Source organism: Anomaloglossus baeobatrachus, chromosome 5 (assembly GCF_048569485.1).
Source record: "Anomaloglossus baeobatrachus isolate aAnoBae1 chromosome 5, aAnoBae1.hap1, whole genome shotgun sequence".
Taxonomy (NCBI): domain Eukaryota; kingdom Metazoa; phylum Chordata; class Amphibia; order Anura; family Aromobatidae; genus Anomaloglossus; species Anomaloglossus baeobatrachus.
Genome location: NC_134357.1, coordinates 257,715,275 through 257,741,341, shown reverse-complemented (window position 1 = coordinate 257,741,341; position 26,067 = coordinate 257,715,275). Strand labels below are relative to the sequence as shown.

The 26,067-nt window shown below is 43.8% G+C and overlaps 1 protein-coding gene across 3 annotated transcripts in view; it reads right to left on the bottom strand.

Annotated features, from left to right (window-relative positions):
* LOC142309938 (centromere protein Q-like) overlaps positions 1-26,067 on the bottom strand; it is a 103,370-nt gene that overhangs the window by 1,299 nt on the left and 76,004 nt on the right. For all 3 annotated transcript variants that reach the window (XM_075347408.1, XM_075347406.1, XM_075347407.1), the window contains exon 8: positions 8,798-8,866. In XM_075347408.1, coding sequence (XP_075203523.1) covers positions 8,798-8,866 — 69 coding nt within the window. The remainder of the gene's footprint in view (positions 1-8,797; positions 8,867-26,067) is intronic.

Genomic DNA, 26,067 nt, shown 5'->3' with positions numbered 1-26,067 from the left:
TTATGCTCAGTATTGTATTGTATGTATATTTACTAGTCACTTTAGTTTTACTCACCTTACTACCTTGGTATATGGAGAATTTATGAAGCTTGTTCTTCAGCTTCAACGGTGTTATACTTGACGGCCTGACGGACAATATCTGTACATTTCCTCGGGTCCCTTTTTGTAGTTATTGCTGTACTTTTTTATTCTATACATTTTATTTTGATAAATAAAATTATTTTATCCCAAATTTTGGTTCCTTTTCTCAGGGGATGTATTATCTCCTAATCTTGTTTAATGCCTTATTGTAGTGAATGGATCCGTCGCGGATTTCACCTAAATCACATACTTCGGACATGTAGATGGAAACCCAGATGTAAGTGCTCAGCACAGAGCACAAGATAAATGTGAACTGATCCAAAATGATCTGCACAATAAATTGCCACCAATGGCTTTCCACTCAAGGCCACAAAAAGCACAAAGTTCTCACTTCCACATTACGGGTAGCACAAAGGCTCTGGAGAAGCATTATGGATCCCCCCAAAAAAAACAAGAAAAATCTGCGCACCTAAATAAATAAATGCCCCCCCTCTGTTTTGAGAGTGCCTAAACCACAGTTAACATTCACATGTCTGGCATTGTTGTAGTGAGGAGAGCCCACTTAATTTATGGGGTGTGTGTCTCCAGAAGCATGAGCTGGGCAGCATGCATGGGCACTACAATGTACTGGACACTACAAGGGCTTATTTGCTATTTTTAATCCTGCAACATTCACTGCGTTTGACTTCATGGGTGTTATCCAGAGACAAAATCATCACTACACCAGTAAATGAATTCCCAGAGGGGTATAATTTTCAAAATTGGCTCATTTTAGGAGGTCTCTGCTGTTCTGGCACTAAGGGGCTCTGCAAATAGAGTTCACAAACTATTCTAGAAATATCTGTGCTCCAAAAGTCAAATGGCGCTCCTTCCCTCCTGATTCCTGAGCCCTCCAGTATGGCCAAACAGTACCGTACAGTCACTTGTAGCGTATTGTCACATTCTTGAGAAATTTTCAAAACACATTATGGGGCCTATTTCCCATGTGAAAATTGGAAATCTGGGGTTAACACATTTTAGTGGTAAATATGTAATTATTTTTTTCTTCACCGCCTAATAGTATAACATTTTGTGACACTCTGTAGTGTTAATTTGCTCACTGCACCGCTGGATGAATTAATTGAGAGATGCAGTTTACAAAATGGGGTCAATTGTGGGGATCTGTTGTTCTGGCACCTCATGGGCTCTGCCAATGTAATCTGGCACCCACAAACTATTCCAACTAAATCTCCACTACGATATGGTGCTCCTTCACTTCTTCACTATGTACTGTGCCTCAAAGAAGGGAATTTTGTTTACTTACCGTAAATTCCTTTTCTTCTAGCTCCAATTGGGAGACCCAGACAATTGGGTGTATAGCTATGCCTCCGGAGGCCACACAAAGTATTACACTAAAAGTGTAAAGCCCCTCCCCTTCAGCCTATACACCCCCCGTACTGCTACGGGCTCATCAGTTTTGGTACAAAAGCCAGAAGGAGGAAAAAATTATAAACTGGTTTAAAGTAAATTCAATCCGAAAGAATATCGGAGAACTGAAACCATTTAACATGAACAACATGTATACAAAAAACAGGGGCGGGTGCTGGGTCTCCCAATTGGAGCTAGAAGAAAAGGAATTTACGGTAAGTAAACAAAATTCCCTTCTTCTTTGTCGCTCCTAATTGGGAGACCCAGACAATTGGGACGTCCAAAAGCAGTCCCTGGGTGGGTAAATAATACCTCATAATAGAGCCGTAACGGCTCCGTCCTACAGGTGGGCAACTGCCGCCTGAAGGACTCGCCTACCTAGGCTGGCATCTGCCGAAGCATAGGTATGCATCTGATAGTGTTTCGTGAAAGTGTGCAGGCTCGACCAGGTAGCTGCCTGACACATCTGCTGAGCCGTAGCCTGGTGTCGCAAGGCCCAGGACGCTCCCACGGCCCTGGTAGAATGGGCCTTCAGTCCTGAGGGAACCGGAAGCCCCGAGGAACGGTAAGCTTCGAGAATTGGTTCCTTGATCCACCGAGCCAGGGTTGATTTGGAAGCTTGTGTCCCTTTACGCTGGCCAGCGACAAGGACAAAGAGTGCATCGGAGCGGCGCAGGGGCGCCGTACGAGAAATGTAGAGTCTGAGTGCTCTCACCAGATCTAACAAGTGCAAATCCTTTTCACATTGGTGAACTGGATGAGGACAAAACGAGGGTAAGGAGATGTCCTGATTGAGATGAAAAGTGGGCAAGGCAAATGGCCAGGGAGAAAACGCCTGAGCAGAGCACCACGACAGGAAAATTTTCCACGTCCTGTGGTAGATCTTGGCGGACGTTGGTTTCCTAGCCTGTCTCATAGTGGCAATGACCTCTTGAGATAATCCTGAAGACGCTAGGATCCAGGACTCAATGGCCACACAGTCAGGTTGAGGGCCGCAGAATTCAGATGGAAAAACGGCCCTTGAGACAGCAAATCTGGTCGGTCTGGCAGTGCCCACGGTTGGCCGACCGTGAGATGCCACAGATCCGGGTACCACGACCTCCTCGGCCAGTCTGGAGCGACGAGGATGGCGCGGCGGCAGTCGGCCCTTATCTTGCGTAACACTCTGGGCAACAGAGCCAGAGGAGGAAACACATAAGGAAGCTGAAACTGCGACCAATCCTGAACTAAGGCGTCTGCCGCCAGAGCTCTGTGATCTTGAGATCGAGCCATGAATGTTGGGACCTTGTTGTTGTGCCGTGACGCCATTAGGTCGACGTCCGGCATCCCCCAGCGGCAACAGATCTCCTGAAACACGTCCGGGTGAAGGGACCATTCCCCTGCGTCCATGCCCTGGCGACTGAGAAAGTCTGCTTCCCAGTTTTCTACGCCCGGGATGTGAACTGCGGATATGGTGGATGCTGTGGCTTCCACCCACAGCAGAATCCTCCGGACTTCCTGGAAGGCTTGCCGACTGCGTGTCCCACCTTGGTGGTTGATGTAAGCCACCGCTGTGGAGTTGTCCGACTGAATTCGGATCTGCTTGCCTTCCAGCCACTGCTGGAACGCTTTTAGGGCAAGATACACTGCCCTGATCTCCAGAACATTGATCTGAAGTGAGGACTCTTGCTGAGTCCACGTACCCTGAGCCCTGTGGTGGAGAAAAACTGCTCCCCACCCTAACAGGCTCGCGTCCGTCGTGACCACCGCCCAGGATGGGGGTAGGAAGGATTTCCCTTTCGATAATGAGGTGGGAAGAAGCCACCACCGAAGGGAAGCTTTGGTTGCTTGAGAGAGGGAGACGTTCCTGTCTAGGGACGTCGGCCTCCTGTCCCACTTGCGTAGGATGTCCCATTGAAGAGGACGCAGTTGAAACTGCGCGAAAGGGACTGCTTCCATTGCTGCCACCATCTTCCCCAGGAAGTGCATGAGGTGCCTCAAGGGGTGTGACCGACCTTGAAGGAGAGATTGTACCCCTGTCTGTAGTGAACGCTGTTTGTCCAGCGGAAGCTTCACTATCGCTGGAAGAGTATGAAACTCCATGCCAAGATATGTCAGTGATTGGACCGGTGTCAGATTTGACTTTGGAAAATTGATGATCCACCCGAAACTCTGGAGAATCTCCAGAGTAACGTTGAGGCTGTGTTGGCATGCCTCTTGAGAGGGTGCCTTGACCAGCAGATCGTCTAAGTAAGGTATCACTGAGTGACCCTGAGAGTGGAGGACCGCAACTACTGTAGCCATGACCTTGGTGAAAACCCTTGGGGCTGTCGCCAGGCCGAACGGCAGTGCCGCGAACTGAAGGTGTTCGTCTCCTATGGCGAAGCGCAAGAAGCGCTGATGCTCTGGAGCAATTGGTACGTGGAGATAAGCATCCTTGATATCGATCGATGCTAGGAAATCTCCTTGGGACATTGAAGCGATGACGGAGCGGAGGGATTCCATCCGGAACCGCCTGGTCCTTACGTGTTTGTTGAGCAGTTTTAGGTCCAAAACAGGACGGAAGGACCCGTCCTTCTTTGGAACCACAAACAGGTTGGAGTAGAAACCGTGACCCTGTTGCTGAAGAGGAACCGGGACCACCACTCCTTCTGTCTTCAGAATGCCCACCGCCTGCAGAAGAGCCTCGGCTCGCTCGGGAGGCGGAGATGTTCTGAAGAATCGAGTCGGAGGACGAGAGCTGAACTCTATCCTGTAACCGTGAGACAATGTCTCTCACCCAACGGTCTTTTACTTGTGGCAGCCAGGTGTCGCAAAAGCGGGAGAGCCTGCCACCGACCGAGGATGCGGTGTGAGGAGGCCGTAAGTCATGAGGAAGCCGCCTTGGTAGCGGCACCTCCGGCGGTCTTTTTAGGGCGTGATTTAGACCGCCATGCGTCGGCGTTCCTCTGATCCTTCTGAGGCCTTTTGGACGAGGAGAATTGTGACCTGCCCGCACCCCGAAAGGACCGAAACCTCGACTGTCCCCTCCTCTGTTGGGGTGTTTTTGGTTTGGCCTGGGGTAAGGATGTTTCCTTTCCCTTGGATTGTTTGATGATTTCATCCAATCTCTCACCAAACAAACGGTCGCCAGAAAATGGCAATCCAGTTAAGCACTTTTTGGAAGCCGAATCTGCCTTCCATTCCCGCAGCCACAAGGCCCTGCGTATTACCACCGAATTGGCGGCTGCAACCGCCGTACGGGTCGCAGAGTCCAGGACAGCATTAATAGCGTAGGACGCAAATGCCGACGTTTGAGAGGTTATGGACGCCACCTGCGGCGCAGACGTACGTGTGAGTGCGTCAATTTGCGCCTGACCAGCTGAGATAGCTTGGAGTGCCCATACGGCTGCGAATGCTGGAGCAAAGACGCGCCGATAGCTTCATAGATGGATTTCAACCAGAGCTCCATCTGTCTGTCAGTGGCATCCTTGAGTGAAGCTCCATCTTCCACTGCAACTATGGATCTAGCCGCCAGTCTGGAGATTGGAGGATCCACCTTGGGACACTGAGTCCAGCCCTTGACCACGTCAGGGGGAAAAGGGTAACGTGTATCCTTAAGGCGCTTGGAAAAACGCTTATCTGGATAAGCTCGGTGTTTCTGGACTGCCTCTCTGAAGTCAGAGTGGTCCAGAAAACATACTCTTTGTACGCTTGGGAAACCTGAAACGGAATTTCTCCTGCTGAGAAGCTGACTCCTCCACTGGAGGAGCTGAGGGAGAAATATTCAACATTTCATTGATGGACGCAATAAGATCATTCACTATGGCGTCCCCATCAGGAGTATCAAGGTTGAGAGCGGCTTCAGGATCAGAATCCTGATCAGCTACCTCCGCTTCATCATACAGAGAGTCCTCTCGCTGAGACCCTGAACATTGTGATGATGTCGAGGGAATTTCATAGCGAGCTCGCTTAGTCGGTCTGGGGCTGCGGTCCGTGTCAGAGACCTCACCCTGGGATCCATGAGACACCCCGGGAAGACATTGCTGTTCCAACTGAGGGGAACCAGGGGACAATGATACCACAGTGCCCCTGGCTTGAGATGCCGGCCTGGACTGCAAGGCTTCTAATATCTTAGCCATAGTCTCAGAAAGTCTTTCAGTAAAAACTGCAAACTCCGTCCCTGTCACCTGGACAGTGTTAACAGGTGGTTCTCCCTGGGCCACCCCTAGCAGAGGCTCCGGCTGAGAAAGTGCCACAGGGGCCGAGCATTGCCCACAATGAGGGTCAGTGGAACCTGCCGGCAGTATAGCCGTCCATGCTGCACAGGCAGCATAGTAAGTCTGTGCCATGGCACCCTTGCTATTTGTGGACGACATGCTGTTGTCTCCTCTGAGCAATACAGGAGGGTAAATAGCCACAAATCAACAGTGCACCCTACAGTGTAAAGTATAGACTATAATCATATAAACTATAAATACACTTCTGCACTAGTGGGGCCAGCACCACAGGTGCTGCTTACCGCCTGCGCAAAGCGTTTGTGTGGGCACCAGAATTCCTGCCTGGGTCTCTTTGAGCTTGTCTCTCCTCTCCAGCGTTAGCAGAGCTGAGAGGAATGGCTGCCAGCGTCCTGGGGAGAGGAGGGAGCCGTGGGCGTGACCCAGAAAAGTGCGGGAACTGGTGCCCCACTGTGCAGAGTGAGGGGGGTGGAGTATGCAAAGCATGCTCCAGCCCTCAGTGCTGCCGACCTGTACAGCGTCCCGCCCTTCCCCTGACTGGCAGGGCTGGGGGCGGGAAGGAAGAGCGACTAGGCCGCAAAAGCCGGGGACTCGAGTTATAAGCGCGGCCGCCGTATAAGCGCGGTCGGCGCGGAAGTCCCCGGCGCACTAACAGTCCCAGCCGCGCCGCAGTGATAACCATGGCAGCGGCGGTCAGCGCGGCAGTCCCCCTACACAAATACACTCAGCGACGCCGAAGTGTATAGTGGCACAAATGCAGCCAGCGCTGCTGTCCCCGGTGCACTAGCACACCCAGCAATGCTGGAGTGTTGCTGTGCGCGGTCCCCACGGGGACACAGAGTACCTCCAAGTAGCAGGGCCATGTCCCTGAACGATACTCGGCTCCTATCCAGCAGGGTCCTCAGGAGCTGTGGATGGAGCACGGTCTCCTGTGCCTGGAGACCGATGGGATCCCACTTCACCCAGAGCCCTAATTGAGGGATGGGGAAGGAAAGCAGCATGTGGGCTCCAGCCTCCGTACCCGCAATGGATACCTCAACCTTAACAACACCGCCGACAAGAGTGGGGTGAGAAGGGAGCATGCTGGGGGCCCTGTTATGGGCCCTCTTTTCTTCCATCCGACATAGTCAGCAGCTGCTGCTGACTAAGCTGTGGAGCTATGCGTGGATGTCTGACCTCCTTCGCACAAAGCATAAAAACTGATGAGCCCGTAGCAGTACGGGGGGTGTATAGGCTGAAGGGGAGGGGCTTTACACTTTTAGTGTAATACTTTGTGTGGCCTCCGGAGGCATAGCTATACACCCAATTGTCTGGGTCTCCCAATTAGGAGCGACAAAGAAAGTAGTTTTAGACCACATATGGGGTATTGGTGAACTCAGGACAAATTACACAACAAATTGTATGGTCCATGTTCTCCTGTAACTCTACTGAAAATGAAATACTTCGGGTTAAAGCAACATTTTGTGGTAAAAATGTATTTTTTCATTTTCAAGCTATAGATTTCTGTGAAGCAAAAATAAAAAAGCAGCTCACTATTTTCCTAGATGCTGGATTTTTCCTCTTTTTGATTAATTTCTGTGAAGCACCTGTAGGTTCAAGGTGCTCACCACACATAGATAAATTTGTTGAAGTGTCTAGTTTCCAAAATAGGGTCACTTGTGGGGGGTCCACTGTTTAGGCACATCACGGGCTCTGCAAATGCGACACTGCATCCCCTATTGACTCCAGACAATTTTGCGCTCTAAAATTCAAATGGCGCTCCTTATGTTCCGAGCCCTGCCATTTTCTTGCTACCTTTATAAAAATGCAAAATTTGGGGCTAAAGTAATATTTTTGTGAGAAAGTAAAAAAATTACATTTTTTTCTTCCCCATTGCTTTAGTTCCTGTGAAGCACCTGAAGGGTTAATAGACTTCTTGGATATGGTTTTGAACAGTTTGAGAGGGGGCAGTTTTTAGGATGTTGTCACTTTAAGCTATTTTCTGTATAGGACCCCCAAGGTCACTTCAAATGAGATGTGGTCCGTAAAAAAAATAGTTTTATAAATTTTGTTGGAAATATTAGAAATTGCTGATAAACCTTTAACCCCTCTAACTTTATAACAACAACAAAAGAATTATGTTTCAAAAATTGTGCTAATGTAAAGTAGACATGTGGGAAATATTATTTATTAACTATTTTGTGTGACGTAACTCTCTGGTTTAATGGTTGGAAAAATGTATATTTTGAAAATTGCAAAATATTCGCCAAATTTCAGATCTTTTTACAAATATACGCAAAAAATGTCATCCAAATTTACCACTGACTCCAAGTACAATATGTGATGAAAAAACTCAATCACTGGGATACATTGAAGCGTTCCAGAGTTATAACCTCAAAGCGACACTGGTCAGAATTGAAAGAAACTGTTCATGAAGGGGAAAACAGGCTCGGGAGTGAAGGGGTTAATTACCCTGTTCTAATCTATCCTTCAAGAACAGATACAGTTAGTGAGATATTGGCAAAAATATTACATACCTTGAAATGCAAGAGTTGTGTGTGTCTTTATATAGATGATAATTGATAAAGTCCTGTGATTACAGCAGCCTCAGCACTGAGAAAAGCAGTGTGTAGGAGTTTACTGACACAACTTGGACAACTCCTTCTTAAAGCCCCCAGTGTAAAATAAAAAGACTTTACAAGCCCTTGCACTGGTGCTTTAACATCTCTACCCAATGAAGAGTGAGCAAAGCAGCTTATTAGCAGCCGCTGATTGGCTGCAGCGCTCATGTGACTTAACACAGGCACAAGGTCGCCAGGATGTGGAATGGCGCTGCTGCAGGAGGTTTAGTATAAGGCGATTTATATTTTTACTGAGGTGACTACAGAAGGGGTATATCAAACATAGTACTGTGAATAAGAATTGTCTGATTTCCCATAAAACAATTATTTCATGACACCAAGCAGGTATAGGATGAAAGTTATTACACGTCCATCATGTATAAACAATATGATGTGTATTGCTACAAGTTGGGTTTGTGTTCCAACAAGTAACACCATCAAAACTGTTTTCCTATAACTAATAAATGATAAACTCTTGTGTGTAATGACATAATACACACATACAGTACATACCTGCCTTGTGGGAGCCTCAAATGTCCCTTGTGGAAGTTCCATAGGGTCTATATTTCTTGAAATTACATCCTGAAATTTGAAATACTGTGATTAAACATGCCGTAAACTCAGAGACACAGAATTAATCAAGCTGAAGAACATTGCCGACATTCAGGGCCTATAATGAATGAAAGGCAGGTTTAACATAGTGACCCTGATGACACCTGGTGAGGCAGAAGGAGTAACATATAGGCCATCAGAACAGACCGGGCGACCTGTCACTGCTTACAGCCTGTGCCACGCCATGTCACCGGGCTATGAAAGATACTATACCTACAGAATCCAAAGGAAGGAATAATGACTCAAGAATACAGAGCTGCTAATACAGAATGCGTAAACAAGCACTTCAGACACTTTTTAATATTATTATTGCTTAATAGACAATGTAACTTTATTATACAGCTCACCATGAAAACTGCTATAAAAAAATAAATAAATAAAATAAATAAATATACAGTACAGACCAAAAGTTTGGACACACCTCATCTCTAGAACAACTGTTAAGAGGAGACTTTGTGCAGAAGGCCTTCATGGTAAAATAGTTGCTAGGAAACCACTGCTGAGGACAGGCAACAAGCAGAACAGACTTGTTTTGGCTAAAGAACACAAGGAATGGACATTAGACCAGTTGAAATCTGTGCTTTGGTCTGATGAGTCCAAATTTGAGATCTTTGGATCCAACCACCGTGTCTTTGTAGAAAAGGTGAACACATGGACTCTATATGCCTGGTTCCCACCGTGAAGCATGGAGGAGGAGGTGTGATGGTGTGGGGGCGCTTTGCTGGTGACACTGTGGGGGTTTATTCAAAATTGAAGGCATACTGAACCAGCATGCCTACCACAGCATCTTGCAGCGGCATGCTATTCCATCCGGTTTGCGTTTAGTTGGACCATCATTTATTTTTCAACAGGACAATGACCCCAAACACACCTCCAGGGCTATTTGACTAAGAAGGTGAGTGATGGGGTGCTACGCCAGATGACCTGGTCTCCACAGTCACCAGACCTGAACCCAATCGAGATGGTTTGGGGTGACCTGGACCGCAGAGTGAAGGCAATAGGGCCAACAAGTGCTAAGCGTCTCTGGGAACTCCTTCAAGACTGTTGGAAAACCATTTCCGGTGACTACCTCTTGAAGCTCATCAAGAGACTGCCAAGAGTGAGTAAAGTAGTAATGAAAGGAAAAGGTGGCTACTTTGAAGAACCTAGAATATAAGACATAATTTCAGTTCTTTCCCACTTTTTTAAGTATTTCATTCCACATGTGTTAATTCATAGTTTTGATGCCTTCAATGTGAATCTACAATTTTCAGTCCTGAAAATAAAGAAAACTCTTTGAATGATAAGGTGTGTCCAAACTTTTGGTCTGTACTCTGTGTATATATATTTATATTTACTACTGACGTACTTCATGAAAAAAGTTTTTCATTGTGTTTACTGATTTTTTTTTTTGTGAAACTTTTTTTCAATCATAAAAGGTCATTATTTTTTCTAATCCCATTATGGAACTTTTAACCAAATTTCAACTATATTGTAATTACATATTATATCACAATACATCATTGCCCATACATGATTGTATGACCCTGCTTAGAAATAATCTCCCGATAGTAGTGCACCGATACATCATATTCTGGGGCCGGGTGAATATAGGCATCGTCTGTAACTCTTCAGGCTTTGGAAAATGTATATCATTGCTTGACATCAACACCTGCAATGCTGCTACCGTATTTTTCCAAAAATAAGACCTCCCCCAAAAATAAGCCCTAGCAGGGATTTTCAGCATTTTCGGAGAAAGGCTTAAATATAAGCCCTCCCCCGAAAATAAGCCCTAGTCGCGGATCCATAATGAAGTGTCCGTGCAGCTAAAAAAGATACAGATATTGCAGAACACTTCATTACACAGCGGCACCCGGCAATTACACTCACCCGACACTGAGCGGCAGGACCTGCAGTGATCACACACCTGCACACATCAGCTCTCACACACACACACACAATCAGATCACACACACCAGATCTCACACACACACACAATCAGATCACACACATCAGATCTCACACACAAACATCAGATCGCGCACACACAGTCAGATCGCACACATAATCAGATCGCACACACAAACATCGGATCACACGCAAACATCAAATCACACACATATACACAAACATCGGATCGCACACACATCGGATCGCATACACACCTCATCCGGTGACACCGATCTCTTCTCGCTGGGAGAATCCTGAGAGGCAGTGCGGTGCAGCGCGACGAACAGGACCTGCGGCCGGACACGTGACTTGCTCTCATTCCCTGCTGCCGTAAGTACTGGATGTGATGTGATGTGTGTGTGTGTGTGTGTGATCTGCTCTGTGTGTCTGCAATCGGCTGTGTGTGTGCCTGTGATCGGATGTGTGTATCTGTGATCGGCTGTGTGTGCCTGTGATCGGCTGTGTGTATCTGTGATCGGCTGTGTGTGCCTGTGATCGGATGTGTGCATCTGTGATCGGCTGTGTGTATCTGTGATGGCTGTGCGTGCCTGCGATCGGATGTGTGTGATCTGCTGTGTATATCTGCGATCTGCTGTTTGTGTGTGCCTGTGATCGGCTGTGTGTATCTGTGATCGGCTGTGTGTGCCTGCGATCTGCTGTGTGTGATCTGCTGTGTATATCTGTAATCTGCTGTGTGTGTGTCTGTCTGTGTGTGATCTGCTGTGTTTGTGTGTCTGTGTGTGATCTGCTGTGTGTGTGTGTGTGTTTGTGTGTCTGATCTGCTGTGTGTGTGATCTGCTGTGTGTGTGTCTGGGATCTTCTGTGTGTGTCAGCGTGTCAGCTAGCAGCAGGGTAGGACGGCGTGCAGCACTGACCGGAGATCACAGGAGGACCTGGGAACCACGCAGACGTCCTGGTCTGGTGAGTATGAGTCTCCTGGGAAGTGGGGAGTCTGCTTTTTTGGGGGGTAAACTTACCCCCAACCGTGTTTCTCCAAGAATAAGGCTATGTTCACACACTGCGTTTTTTACCTGCGTTTTGGGTCCGTTTTGGGTCCGTTTTTGCTGCAGAAATTTCTTGAGAAATTCTTGTAACCTTTCTGCAGACATTCCCCAGCAAAACCTATGGCAAAAAAAATTAGCTGTGCACACACTGCGTTTTTTTCTTAAGAAAATTCTTTCAGTAGATTTTCTTAAGAAAAAGAATGAGCATGTCACTTCTTTTCTGCAGCTAACTGCGTTTTTTGCCATAGATAATTGGCACAATAACGCAGGGAGCAACCAGCGGTAAAAACGGACCTAAAACGGACCTAAAACGGACCTAAAACGGACCTAAAACGCAGGTGCGTTTTTGGTGCGTTTTTTAACACAGGTGCACTCTTAAGAAATTTCTTAAGAAATTTCTTAAGAAAAATCATTTTTCTAGTGTGAACATAGCCTTAGACCTCCTCCAAAAATAAGCCCTAGTGCTTTTTTGGGGGGCAAAAAAAATATAAGACAGTGTCTTATTTTTGGAAAAACACGGTACATATATAACCTATACACAGAGAGGGAAGGGAGAAGAGCAAGAAAAAGTATGTGACTTTAAAATATAACTTTTATTAAATAGATTAAAATATCTAATTGTAGACAGATTGCAGAAACTTATTATTTGCAAGTTGAAATTGATACTTAAAGGCAGTGTAATCTTCCTACAAAGGTCTCAGGATAATGTACCAACGATAATAACATTATATCTACCTGTGTGATAATAGCCAATGTCCCTTTAAAATAAAATGGCTTTGTAAGTTACTTATAGATGACTAGCCAGCTAGAATGTTGTCCAAATGTGCTGAGCTGGGCAGTGCGGGGGCTAATCTAATATATAAAGCTGAGTGTATGTTTGTGTGTGTGTGTGTGTGTCCCCGCTAAAGGAATTCGCACCGTCGCATTTACAATCCCAAAATTTTTAACAGACACCCCATGTGACTCAGGGAACGTCACAGACTGTTTTGACGGGAAAATTTAACCTCGCGCTTTACAGTTGCTCTCCAAAAAACCTGCCTCCATTAAAGTCAATGGAGCTGCGAGCTAGAGGTTATTAATAGGAGCTGTAATTGGTTGCTATAGGAACAAAATAAATTGTTAGTATAAGAAGCTTATGTGTGAGGTAATAAGATGTCGGTGGGGAGACGGATAGCGAAAGACAGAGAGACAGACAGACACATGCACAGACAGAGTAAGAGGCAGACAGAGAAAGAGACAAACAGACAGGGAAAGAGACAGAAAGACAGACAGAGGCAAACAGACACAGACAGACAGGGAAAGAGACAGAGAGAGAGAGACAGACAGGGAAAGAGACAGACAGGGAAAGAGACAGACAGACAGGGAAAGAGAGACAGGGAAAGACAGACAGGAAAAGAGACAAAAAGAAGGAAAGAGACAAAAACAGGGAAATAGACAGAAACAAGGAAAAAGACAGGGAAAGTGACAGGGAAAGAGACAGACGGGGAAAGAGACAGACAGACAGGGAAAGAGACAGACAGGTAAAAAGACAGACAGGTAAAAAGACAGAAAGAGACTGACAGACACAGAGATAAAGAGAGACAGACACAGAGAGACTCAGAAAGAGACTGATACAGAGACAGAGATAGACACAGACAGACATTGATAGAGACAGAGACACACATGGATAGAGACAGACAGATAGGGAAAGAGACAGACACACAGAAAGACAGGGAAAAAGACAGAGAGACAGACACACAGAGACAGACAGACAGAGAGACAGATAGACAGACATACAGAGAAAGACAGAGAGACAGAGACTGGGACAGAGACAGAGAGACAGTTACTATCCCGGGCAACGCCCGGGTTCAACAGCTAGGCTAATATATAAAGCTGTGTGTATGTATGTGTGTATGTCCGCTAAAGGATTCCGCACTGTTGCATTTACAATCACAACATTTTGCACAGACTCCTCATTTGACTCATGTTTGACTCAGGGAACATCATAGACTATGTTTTGAGGGGAAAGTTTAACCCCGCGCTTTTCAGTTATTCGCCCAAAAAAACGCGTACTTACTGTTTGAATGTGTGAGGTGATATATTGGCTGTTTTGACAGTTAGCCTATAGCACCCAATCACAGCTCTGCTTCTATTTTGCTACAGTGTGGATAATAGTGATGAAAACCGGTCTTTGAGCGCTAGTGATGGATCAGAATCTGGATGTTCTTTTGAAGATAAGGCTTTATTGTTAAAAGGATAAAGCTCTTGTTATCACTTCACAACGCGTTTCAGCAAGATCCCCTTGCTTTCCTCAGGTGTAACAAAAGCTAATGCACATAAAATTTATAGGTGAACAACCCCTTGAGTGGGGTTTATGGGTGTGACATACATACAGATAATTGAACCCATAATTGTTAAAAGGATTTTTTTAAAAAATTTTTAGAAGGATTTTTTTAAAAATGGAAGTCGGATAAATTTGTAATGAATTTCTTAATAAAATCTCTAAACATGATAAAATGAATAAAACCATAAAACAATTATGTCAATTAGAAACCACGGTTTACACAAGCTTCTTATAAATAAATACATGTATTATGATAACATATTAAAATTATATTCAACCCTATTTTGCCCTTTACCCTGTTGTAATAAACGTATGCATATACATACATGCACTACACAATTATAAATATATATATATATATATATATATATATATAGGGACATAGAAACACTAATGAAGGAGAATAGAAGGATCCTAATTCCCAAATTCTTTGTTAATCCAAATTATGTTTTACATACTTGTATTTGCAAATATTACCAGTATCAATTTATATGGATTTATATTTTTTCCCTTTTATACATATACTTTATTGGTGATAAATTTTTTATATATTTTATTTTTATTCCCTCTATTCTCTTTTTTTCTTCATTTTAATTTTAATTTTATTTTATTTATACATTTCGTTTAATTCTTGATGTATGCATATGCACGTATATAAGCACACACATATACATACACATACACACATAGTTCCATATATCTCCCTATATGCATGTATGCACATACATATACTTACACACGCTATCCCGTACATAACTTTTTCTTTGCCTATTATTTTATTTTCTAAATTATATAGTCATTATAATTGTGATCATTGTTTGGCAACATTATCTAGCATTACATTGTGGCCTTCCGGAGCTAGTGTACCCAATTTAAAGATCCAATAGCTCTCCTTTTTAATAAGCTTATTCAATGCCCTTGGATCTTTATTATCAATAGAATCTATTATTGTGAGTTTCATTTTTGGGTCCCTATTGTGTACATTATTATAATGTCTTGATACACTGTGTTAAGGGTATCCATTTTTTATATTGTGCCGGTGTTTGTTCAACCTTGCATGTAATTCTTGAATAGTTCTTCCCACGTATTGGATACCGCAGGGGCACTCCAATAAGTAGACTACATATGTGGAGTGACAATCATACCTTTGTTTTATTATAAAGGTTTCCCCTGTGGTTTTTGACATATAAGTTTTTTCTCCCTTAGTGATTACCTTGCAGCATAGACATTTCGGTGTATGGCATGGGAAACATCCCCATTGGTTTGGGTTGCTCATCCTAACAGCTAGGGATTTTTGGATCATATTACTTGGTGCAATTAAATTACCCAGATTCCTATTTTTCTTATATATAATAATAGGTCTATCTGGTATATGATCTATTAATATAGGGTCACTTTTTAATATGAACCAATATTTTTTAATTAACTTTTCAATATGGGTTCTGGGTTGGCAAAATGTAGTGACAAGACTCCATTTAGAAAGTTTGGTTTTATCTTCCTTATTTCTGTCATTCACTTGTTTAGGTTGTACATATATTTTCTGAGTCAGAGGATTTGTTTTTTTGTATGCATCCTGTATTAATTTTTTGGGGTATCCTTTTTCCAGAAATCTTTGTTTCAGTATTTTACACTCATTCATATAGTCTATATCTACCGTACAGTTCTTTCTGATTCTTCTATACTGCCCATATGGTATATTTCTGAGCCATCTCGGTAAGTGTCCACTATTGTATTTTAAATAACTATTTACATCTACTGGTTTAAAATGTGTGGATGTTGTAATTATTCCATTTTCATTTAAATTTATCTGTAAATCTAGGAATTGAATAGTCTTAGTGGAGTAGGTGGCTGTAAGCGATAAACCCCATTCGTTTCTATTGATGTCCTCTATAAATTCTGTTATTTCTTCTAATGGGCCTTTCCATATAATGAAGAGGTCATCAATGAAACGACGGTAGTGTGCTATATGTTTTTTAAAAATAGAATTAATGATGTAGACGGACTCGAACGCACCCATGAATAGATTGGCGTAGCTTGGTGCGAATCGCGTCCCCATCGCACATCCCCTGATCTGTTGGTAATAGGCACCCTCAAAGGTGAATACATTGTTCTCTAAAATAAATTGTATTGCTTTTAGAAGGAAATTCCGTTGTTCTGCTGAGATTTCCATATCATTTAGTAGTGCCTTTTCAATGGCTGATAAACCCCTGGTGTGTGTAATATTATTATATAGTGAACAAACATCCATTGTAAGGAGTACACTGTTCTTCAATGGAGGTAGGGCCAATATTTCCCTAATTAGTTGGGTTAAATCTCTTAAATAGGACTCTAGCTTTATCACGTAATCTTGTAGAAACAGATCCACATAGTGGGATAGGTTACTGGTTATCGAATTAACCCCTGAAATGATTGGGCGTCCTGGTGGGTTAATCGGGTCTTTATGTATCTTTGGTAGGTAATAGAAATATGGTATTGAGTATTTTGTAATATCCAGGAATTTTTTCTCTTTTTTATTTAGTATTCCATTTTGTGAGGCTTCCTTTATAATCACGTTATATTCCTCTAGGATTTGGGGTGACGGATCCTTGTCCAGGGGTAAATAATAATCATTATCATTTAGAATCTTTTTTCCTTCATCTACATACCATGTTTTATTCATTACTACTATCCCTCCCCCTTTATCTGCTCTTTTTATAATAATGTTTTTATTGTCTCGTAATGTTGTAATAGCCCTTTGTTCTTCTTTAGTGAGGTTCTTTCTTGTTATTGTGTTATTGAAGGATCTGATGTCCTTCAATATTAATTGTTGAAATGTCTCAATCTGAGATCCTTTATGGTGTAGTGGATAAAAATTACTCCTTGGGTTTTTAGGAGCAACATGTTTAGTATTCATTTCTATTTTTGTTTCGTTGGTATCCTGTTTTGTTAAAGGTTGCTGTCCTATTTTCCCTTTTTCCTCAATTAAAAAGTGTCTTTGGATGGTAATTTTTTTGAAAAATTCATTTAAATCAAGATAAAGTGAAAATGTATCCAATCCTGCTGTTGGGCTGAAGGATAAGCCATGACCTAAGAGGGATTTTTCTCCATCTGATAAATTGTGGTTGGAAATGTTGAAAATCCCGGTTATATTTATAGATTTATTTTTATTTTTATTATTATTTTTTGATTCATTTATTTCTATTTGGCTTTTTTGGTTTTTAACTGATCCGTTTAATGATATTAATTTATCTCTGTTAAGTGTGCTTGGTTGTCTCTTTATTTCATCTATTGAATTTTTGTTTTTTTCTGAGTGGTTTTCTGATCGTTCATTATTTCTTCCCTGGTTACATCTAGTTCCTCCTCTACATCCTCTCCTTCTCTTTTTCTCTTGAAGTGTTGTCCTGGGGCCACCCGAAAATAATGAGTAATTTTCATAGTATTTATATTATTTGGTTTATTAAGACTGCTTTCCCTTGGAGGGCTGATCGGTTTTTCTATTTTAGGAGGGGATGTACCTGATTGTAGGAGGTTATGTGATTCATTATCTCCGTGTATTGTGAATAGAGATAGATCGAGTAACTGAATACTATTCTCATCTCCTCCATTAGATTTATTTATATCGTCACTAATTTGTGTTATGGCTATTTCTGTATTGAGGATTTCATCCCTGTCATCGTTAATCCTTTCCATTATAATAGATGATATTGGCGGGATTTCATCCTTATTTGTAGATATAATCCCGTTGCGTTTCATAGGGCTACTGTGATTAGAGATTATGTCGGTATCTTGAAAATGTGGTTTTTCCGTGGTGGGAGTGTCGCATCTTTTACTGTTTATTCTGCCATTTTTTAATTTGGATTTGTGAATTTCATAGTAGTTCCTCTGTTTTTCCGATGTTAAACAACTGTTGATTTCTATATTTTTTATATTTTTGGTACTTTTATTTTTATTCTTATTGGATTTATCTTTAGTTAATTCTCTGCTCGTTTTTCCTCTTAAACTTTTTATATCGGTATTTAAAGTGGTGTAATCACTATTAATTTCTGGATTCCTAAAATTATTGTCAATTTCCATAGTGTCACTATCCTTATTATTTTCATATCTGTCTTTTAAGTATTTTATAGCTTTTTTCTTTATTAATTCTTCTTCATATTTGTTCAATGTCATTTTTAATATAAGGTCTATTTCTTTGTAATCATACGATAGAGAGTACAGGTCTAATGTTAATTTTAATTTGTTCAGTTTCTTTAGTGCGTTTTCAATTTCTAAATTATTTTGTCCTATAGTAATTTTAATAAGCCCTTGTGAACATTCTTGCAAATATTTTTCCCATTTAATTGTGAAATTATTATCATTAGGGAAGAGTGGTTTCTGATTAAATTTAAATTCTGTTGGTATTACATTGTCCAGTAAATATTTTTCCAAAAACATTTTATTAATATGGTTGGTGATTTCAAGTTTGCAATTGCGTTCATAATCAGAGAACAGGTCTGCCATGTTTTTCCTATCTATCTCATTTAATCTAACATTCTCATCTTCATTAATTTCAATATTATTACTCTGGTTGCCTATTAGACTGGTAATAAGGGATTCCCTATGTGCTAACCTATTATTCATAAAGAAATACATCTATAATTTTATAGGGTCAAAATGTCTACGGTTTCAGTAAATTTATATGTATATACAATATAATCTATAGTTAATAATTATATACCCTGGTTTCCAATAAATCAATTTCACTTGTATTATAGAACCGTTATCGGTTCTATTTTGCTACAGGTCATTAACAGGAGCTCTGATTAGTTACTATAAGCAATGAAGGACATTCTTAGTATTAGAAGCTTTTGTGTCAGTTAATATGACTGGGAAAGAGCGGGAGAGGGAGAGAGACAGAGTGAGAAAGTGAGAGAGTTGGAGAGAGGGAGAGAGAGAGACTTAGTTACTATCAAAGGAAACGCCAGAAACTACAGCTAGTAAATCTGTATTATTGCTAAAGACCAGTACGTCCTATATTTAGGTGACTTATCGACCAAAGACATACCAGTACGTCCTGACAATCGCAGGGGGCACAAGGCGCTGTGCACCTGCGATCACAGCGGGGGTCTGCTTACTCGATAGCCGAGCCTCGGTCCTCACGGCCAGGTACAGTGCCTGCGCCGTTCCTGGCTGTTTAACCCCCTAAGTGCCGCAATCGATATTGATCGTGGCACACTAAAGGGATTGGGAGACGGATCGCGCCCCCTCTCCCCTCCAATGGGGACCCCAGAGGGGTCATGACGACTTCCGGGTGGCCTGACTGCGGAAATACTGTGTGATCATGTCTGCAGCATGATCACATCACATAGGCTTTCTCAGTGCAGCTCTGATAGTGATCGATCACTGTAGAACATTGTAGCTGCGATCAGAGTCATGTGGAGTAATGTTCCATAAAAGGACTAAGTGAAAAAGTAAAAAAAAAAAAAAGGAAAAATATTAGAAAATAAAGAACTAAAAAAGAAAAACAAATTCCAATAAGTAGTTATATTTGTGTAAAAAAACCTCCCAAAAATAAAAAAGTACACATGCTTGGTATCGCCGCGCACTACTTATCTCCTTCAGTGAACACCGTAAATAAAATAAATAAAAAAAAGTAGCAAAAACTGTCTTTTCATCATACAGCTGAGAAAAAAAATGGAATAAAACGCAATAAAAAGTCGAATATAAATTAAAAATGCGCCGAAAACGTCATCTTGTCCTGCCAAAAAACAAGCTGTCATACAACTCTATCAGCAGAAAAATAAAAAAGCTATAACTCTCAGAATACAGTAATGCAAAAACTATTTTTTTCCTATAAAAAAGTTATTAAAGGTGTAAAAGCAGCAAAACAAAAAAAAAAAAAACTTCATAAATGTGGTATCGCTGTAATGGTACTAACCTAAGTAATAAAGCTGTCTTATCACTTTTACGGCATCGTGAACGGCGTTAAAAAAAAACTAACTGAAAAAAACAAAATTGTTCATGAGTTGCTGTTTTTTTTTGATTCTGCCTAACAAAAAGTGGATTAGAAAGCAATCAAAAACGAATATGTGGACAAAAAAGGTACCAATCAAAACTCTAACTCATCCTACAAAAAACAAGCCCTCAAACGACTGTCAGCAGAAAAATTAAAAAAAAACTATAGCCTTCAAAATCTGGTGATGCAAACAACTTTTATTTTGCAAAAAGTGTTTTAGTGTAATAGTAGCCAGACCTAAAAAAAATAAACCTAATATTGCTGTAATTGTACTAACTTGAGGACTAAAGCTGCCTAATCACTTATACCGCAAGGTAAACAGTGTAAAAAATAAATAATGCCAATTCTACACCCGCTATTGATTTATGCTTATTCTGCCTCTAAAAGATTGCAGTACGGCATGACTCATATTTATCCTGCGCTCTACACTGAGCGCTTGCACCGGGATTACATGTTATGGTGCATGCCCACAATTAGGAATAGCAGTGTTTTGGATGCAGTGTGTTTTCACTGCGTCCAAACCACTGCGTTGTCCAATAAAAGCACAGTGGATGCATTTATAGAACTCCCATGCCAACTGTGCTTCTTTTCTCAACAGTGTAAACTGACATGTGGTGTAGCTTACCGTTCTGTCAATTTATGCTGCAGAAACGCAAGTGTCCTCAGCTGGGAAAGTCCACAGCGCCCCAAACCCTGATAGTATGCATGGGCAGCTGTGGTCTCCTGTAGAGAACACTTGCGTCACCACAGGACAAGACATGTTGTGTCCTGGACACAGCGTATGCAAATGCTGAGCACAAAGCCAAAATCTGTGAAAAACGTGATTCAGACAAAATTTCCCACAGAAAATTCACTGCAATGAGTGAGTCACTTTGACCTGTGGTCTGGCGGTGTCTATCTCTTTATGCCTCTTTTTAGGCGTGCATAAAAGTGTGTTCATCAACAGTTTTGTTCACCTTTGAAAAGACGGACACCGCTGAACAGAGGCCAAACAGAGTACAGACTATCTCTGCTGCCTCATTAGTGAGTGGGTGAGCTATAGCGTTTTTCAAGAGAGTGCTACCAGTAATATGGAAGCCCACTATATTTCCGTTAGCCAATGACAGATCTGCGTGGGGACTTGTGTTCTTGTGGGTTTAGTTGAATGCTACAGTATTTGGTGGCAATTTTGGTACAGAACATTTTGGATCAGTTCACATTTATCCTGTGCTGTATGCTGAGAACTTGCATTGGGGTTTCCATCTACATCTCTGAAATACATAATTCAGGTGATTCACACAATGGAAATTTTGTAACACACCTGTAGTGTCAATATGCTCACTGCACCCATGGATGAATTCAATGAGGGTTGCAGTTTGTAACATGTGGTCACTTGTGGGGGGGGTTTCTGCTGTTCTGGCACCTCAGGGGCTCTGCCAATGTGACATGGCACCCGCAAACCATTTCAACTAAATCTGCACTCCAATATGGCACACCTTTTTTTCTTTACTTAGTACTGTGCCTCAAAAGTAATTTTGGACCACATACGGAATACTGGCCTACTTGGGAGAAATTGCACAACAAATTGTATGGTTCATTATCTCCTGTAACCTAGTCATTTTCACATCTCAACGTTATAAAATTTTGTGAAGCCCCTGAGAATTCCAGGTGCTTAACAAACATCTCAAATTCCTTGAGAGGTCTAATTTCCAAAATGGGGTCACTTGTGGGGGAACTCCACTGTTTAGGCATATCAGGGGCTCGCCAAACACAACATGGCATCCACTAATGATTCCAGCCAATTTTGCAGTCACATGGCTGTCCTTCGCTTTTGAGCCTTACCGTGTGCCCAAACAGTTGATTTCCACCACATATTATGTATCTGCGTAGTCAGGAGCAATTACACAATACATTTTCTGGTGCAATTTTCCTGATAGGTTTCTTTTTCCCACAAGGGTATCTGGTTGAAGTAACAATCTTGTGGTAAAAATGTATTTTTTTATTTTCCCAGCTCAATGTTGTAAACTTCTGTGAAGCCCCCGAGGGTTTAGGGTGCTCACCAAACAGCTAAATAAATTCCTTGAGGGGTCTAGTTTCCAAAATGGGGTCACTTGTGGGGGTGCTCCACTGTTTAGGCACCTCAGGGGGTCTCAAAACGCGATATGGTGTCCGCTAATGATTCCAGCTTAATTTTGCTTTCAAAAAGTCAAATGGCACTCCTTCCCTTTTGAGCTCTGCCGTGTGGCCTAAACAATTTATTTCCACCATATAAAATCATATCAAAAGTACTCAGAAGAAATTGCACAATAAATTTTATGGTGCATTTTTCCTGATTACCCTTGTGAAAGAAGGGAATTTTGTTACTTACCGTAAATTCCTTTTCTTCTAGCTCTTATTGGGAGACCCAGACGATTGGGGTATAGCTACTGCCCTCCGGAGGCCACACAAAGCACTACACTAAAAAGTGCAAGGCCCCTCCCCTTCTGGCTATACCCCCCCGTGGTATCACGGGTACTCCAGTTTTAGTGCCAAAGCAAGAAGGAGGAAGCCAATAACTGGTTTAAACAAATTAACTCCGAGAAACATCGGAGAACTGAAAAAACCGTTCAACATGAACAACATGTGTACCCGCAAACAACAAAAAAATCCCGAAGGACAACAGGGCGGGTGCTGGGTCTCCCAATAAGAGCTAGAAGAAAAGGAATTTACGGTAAGTAACAAAATTCCCTTCTTCTTCAGCGCTCTATTGGGAGACCCAGACGATTGGGACGTCCAAAAGCTGTCCCTGGGTGGGTAAAGAAATACCTCATGTTAGAGCTGCAAAAAAACAGCCCTCCCCTACGGGGATGTCACTGCCGCCTGCAGGACTCTTCTACCTAAGCTGGCATCCGCCGAAGCATAGGTATGCACCTGATAATGCTTGGTGAAAGTGTGCAGACTGGACCAGGTTGCTGCCTGGCACACCTGTTGAGCCGAAGCCTGGTGACGTAATGCCCAGGACGCACCCACGGCTCTGGTTGAGTGGGCTTTTAGCCCTGAAGGAACCGGAAGCCCCGCAGAGCGGTAGGCCTCTAGAATTGGTTCTTTGATCCATCGAGCCAGGGTGGCTTTAGAAGCCTGCAATCCCTTGCGCGGACCAGCGACAAGGACAAAAAGTGCATCGGAACGGCGTATGGGCGCCGTTCGGGAGATGTAGATTCTGAGTGCTCTCACCAGATCTAGCAAACGTAAGTCCTTTTCATACCGGTGAACCGGATGAGGGTAAAAGGAAGGCAAGGATATATCCTGATTAAGATGAAACGAGGATACGACCTTAGGGAGAAACTCCGGAATGGGGCGCAGCACTACCTTGTCCTGGTGGAACACCAGGAAAGGAGCCTTGGATGACAAAGCTGCCAGCTCAGACACTCGCCGAAGCGATGTGATCGCGACAAGAAACGCCACTTTCTGTGACAGTCGAGAAAAGGAAACGTCCTTTAGAGGCTCGAAGGGCGGCTTTTGCAGAGCAACAAGTACTCTGTTCAGATCCCATGGATCTAACGGCCGCTTGTACGGGGGCACAATATGACAGACCCCCTGTAGGAACGTGCGCACCTTAGGAAGACGTGCTAGACGCTTCTGAAAAAACACAGACAGTGCCGAGACTTGCCCTTTAAGGGAACTGAGCGACAAGCCCTTTTCCAACCCCGATTGCAGGAAGGAAAGAAAGGTGGGCAATGCAAATGGCCAAGGGGATACTCTCTGTGCAGAGCACCAAGATAAGAAAATCTTCCACGTCCTGTGGTAGATCTTAGCAGACGTTGACTTCCTAGCCTGTCTCATTGTGGCTACGACTCCTTGAGATAATCCTGCAGACGCTAGGATCCAGGACTCAATGGCCACACAGTCAGGTTCAGGGCCGCAGAATTCTGATGGAAAAACGGCCCTTGGGACAGTAAGTCTGGTCGGTCTGGCAGTGACCACGGTCGACCGACCGTGAGATGCCACAGATCCGGATACCACGATCTCCTCGGCCAGTCTGGGGCGACGAGTATGACGCGGCTGCAATCGGATCTGATCTTGCGTAACACTCTGGGCAAGAGTGCCAGAGGTGGGAAGACGTATGGGAGCCGGAACTGCGACCAATCTTGAACTAATGCGTCTGCCGCCAGAGCTCTTTGATCGCGCGACCTCGCCATGAATGCCGGGACCTTGTTGTTGTGCCGGGACGCCATTAGGTCGACGTCCGGCACTCCCCATCGGCGACAGATTTCCTGAAACACGTCCGGGTGAAGGGACCATTCCCCTGCGTCCATGCCCTGGCGACTGAGGAAGTCTGCTTCCCAGTTTTCTACGCCGGGGATGTGAACTGCGGATATGGTGGAGGCCGTGGCTTCCACCCACATCAGAATCCGCCGGACTTCCTGGAAGGCTTGCCGACTGCGTGTCCCCCCTTGGTGGTTGATGTATGCCACCGCTGTGGAGTTGTCCGACTGAATTCGGATCTGCCTTCCTTCCAGCCACTGCTGGAAGGCTAGTAGGGCAAGATACACTGCTCTGATTTCCAGAACATTGATCTGAAGGGTGGACTCCTGCGGAGTCCACGTCCCCTGAGCCCTGTGGTGGAGAAACACTGCTCCCCACCCTGACAGACTCGCATCTGTCGTGACCACTGCCCAGGATGGGGGCAGGAAAGATCTTCCCTGAGACAATGAGGTGGGAAGGAGCCACCATTGTAGAGAGTCCTTGGCCGTCTGGGAAAGAGAGACTTTCCTGTCCAGGGACGTTGACTTCCCGTCCCATTGGCGGAGAATGTCCCATTGAAGTGGGCGCAGATGAAACTGCGCAAAGGGAACTGCTTCCATGGCTGCCACCATCTTCCCGAGGAAGTGCATGAGGCGCCGTAAGGGGTGCGACTGGCCCTGAAGGAGGGATTGCACCCCTGTCTGTAGTGACCGCTGCTTGTTCAGCGGAAGCTTCACTCTCGCTGCTCGAGTATGGAACTCCATGCCAAGATACGTTAGTGACTGTGTCGGAGACAGATTCGACTTTGGAAAGTTGATGATCCATCCAAACGTCTGTAGAGTCTCCAGTGTAGCATGTAGACTGAGTTGGCATGCCTCTTGAGAGGGTGCCTTGACAAGTAGATCGTCTAGGTAAGAGATCACCGAGTGTCCCTGAGAGTGCAAGACTGCTACCACTGCCGCCATGACCTTGGTGAAAACCCGTGGGGCTGTCGCCAGACCGAATGGCAGAGCTACGAACTGAAGATGTTCGTTTCCTATCACAAAACGTAGAAAACGTTGATGTTCTGTAGCAATTGGCACGTGGAGATAAGCATCTTTGATGTCTATTGAGGCAAGGAAGTCTCCTTGAGACATTGAGGCCACGACAGAGCGGAGGGTTTCCATCCGGAACCGCCTGGCGTGCACATGTTTGTTGAGCAGCTTTAGATCCAGAACAGGACGGAACGAGCCGTCCTTTTTTGGAACCACAAAGAGATTGGAGTAAAACCCTCGCCCTTGTTCCTGAGGCGGTACAGGAACCACTACTCCTTCCGCTCTTAGGGAGTCCACCGCCTGCAGCAGGGCATCTGCTCGGTCTGGATGTGGGGAGGTTCTGAAGAACCGAGCTGGAGGACGAGAACTGAACTCGATTCTGTACCCGCGCGACAAAATGTCTGTCACCCACCGGTCTTTGACCTGTGACATCCAAATGACGGAAAAGCGGGAGAGCCTGCCCCCGACCGGAGATGCGGAGGGGGGGAGCTGGAAGTCATGAGGTGGCCGCTTTGGAAGCGGTTCCTCCATTTGCTTTCTTGGGGCGCGCGTGAGCCCGCCAGGAATCTGAGCTTCTTTGCGTCCTCTGAGTCCCTTTGGACGAGGAGAATTGTGTCTTGCCCGAACCTCGAAAGGACTGAAACCTCTGCTGCCACTTTTTCTGCTGAGGTTTGCTTGTTCTGGGCTGTGGTAAAGAAGAGTCTTTA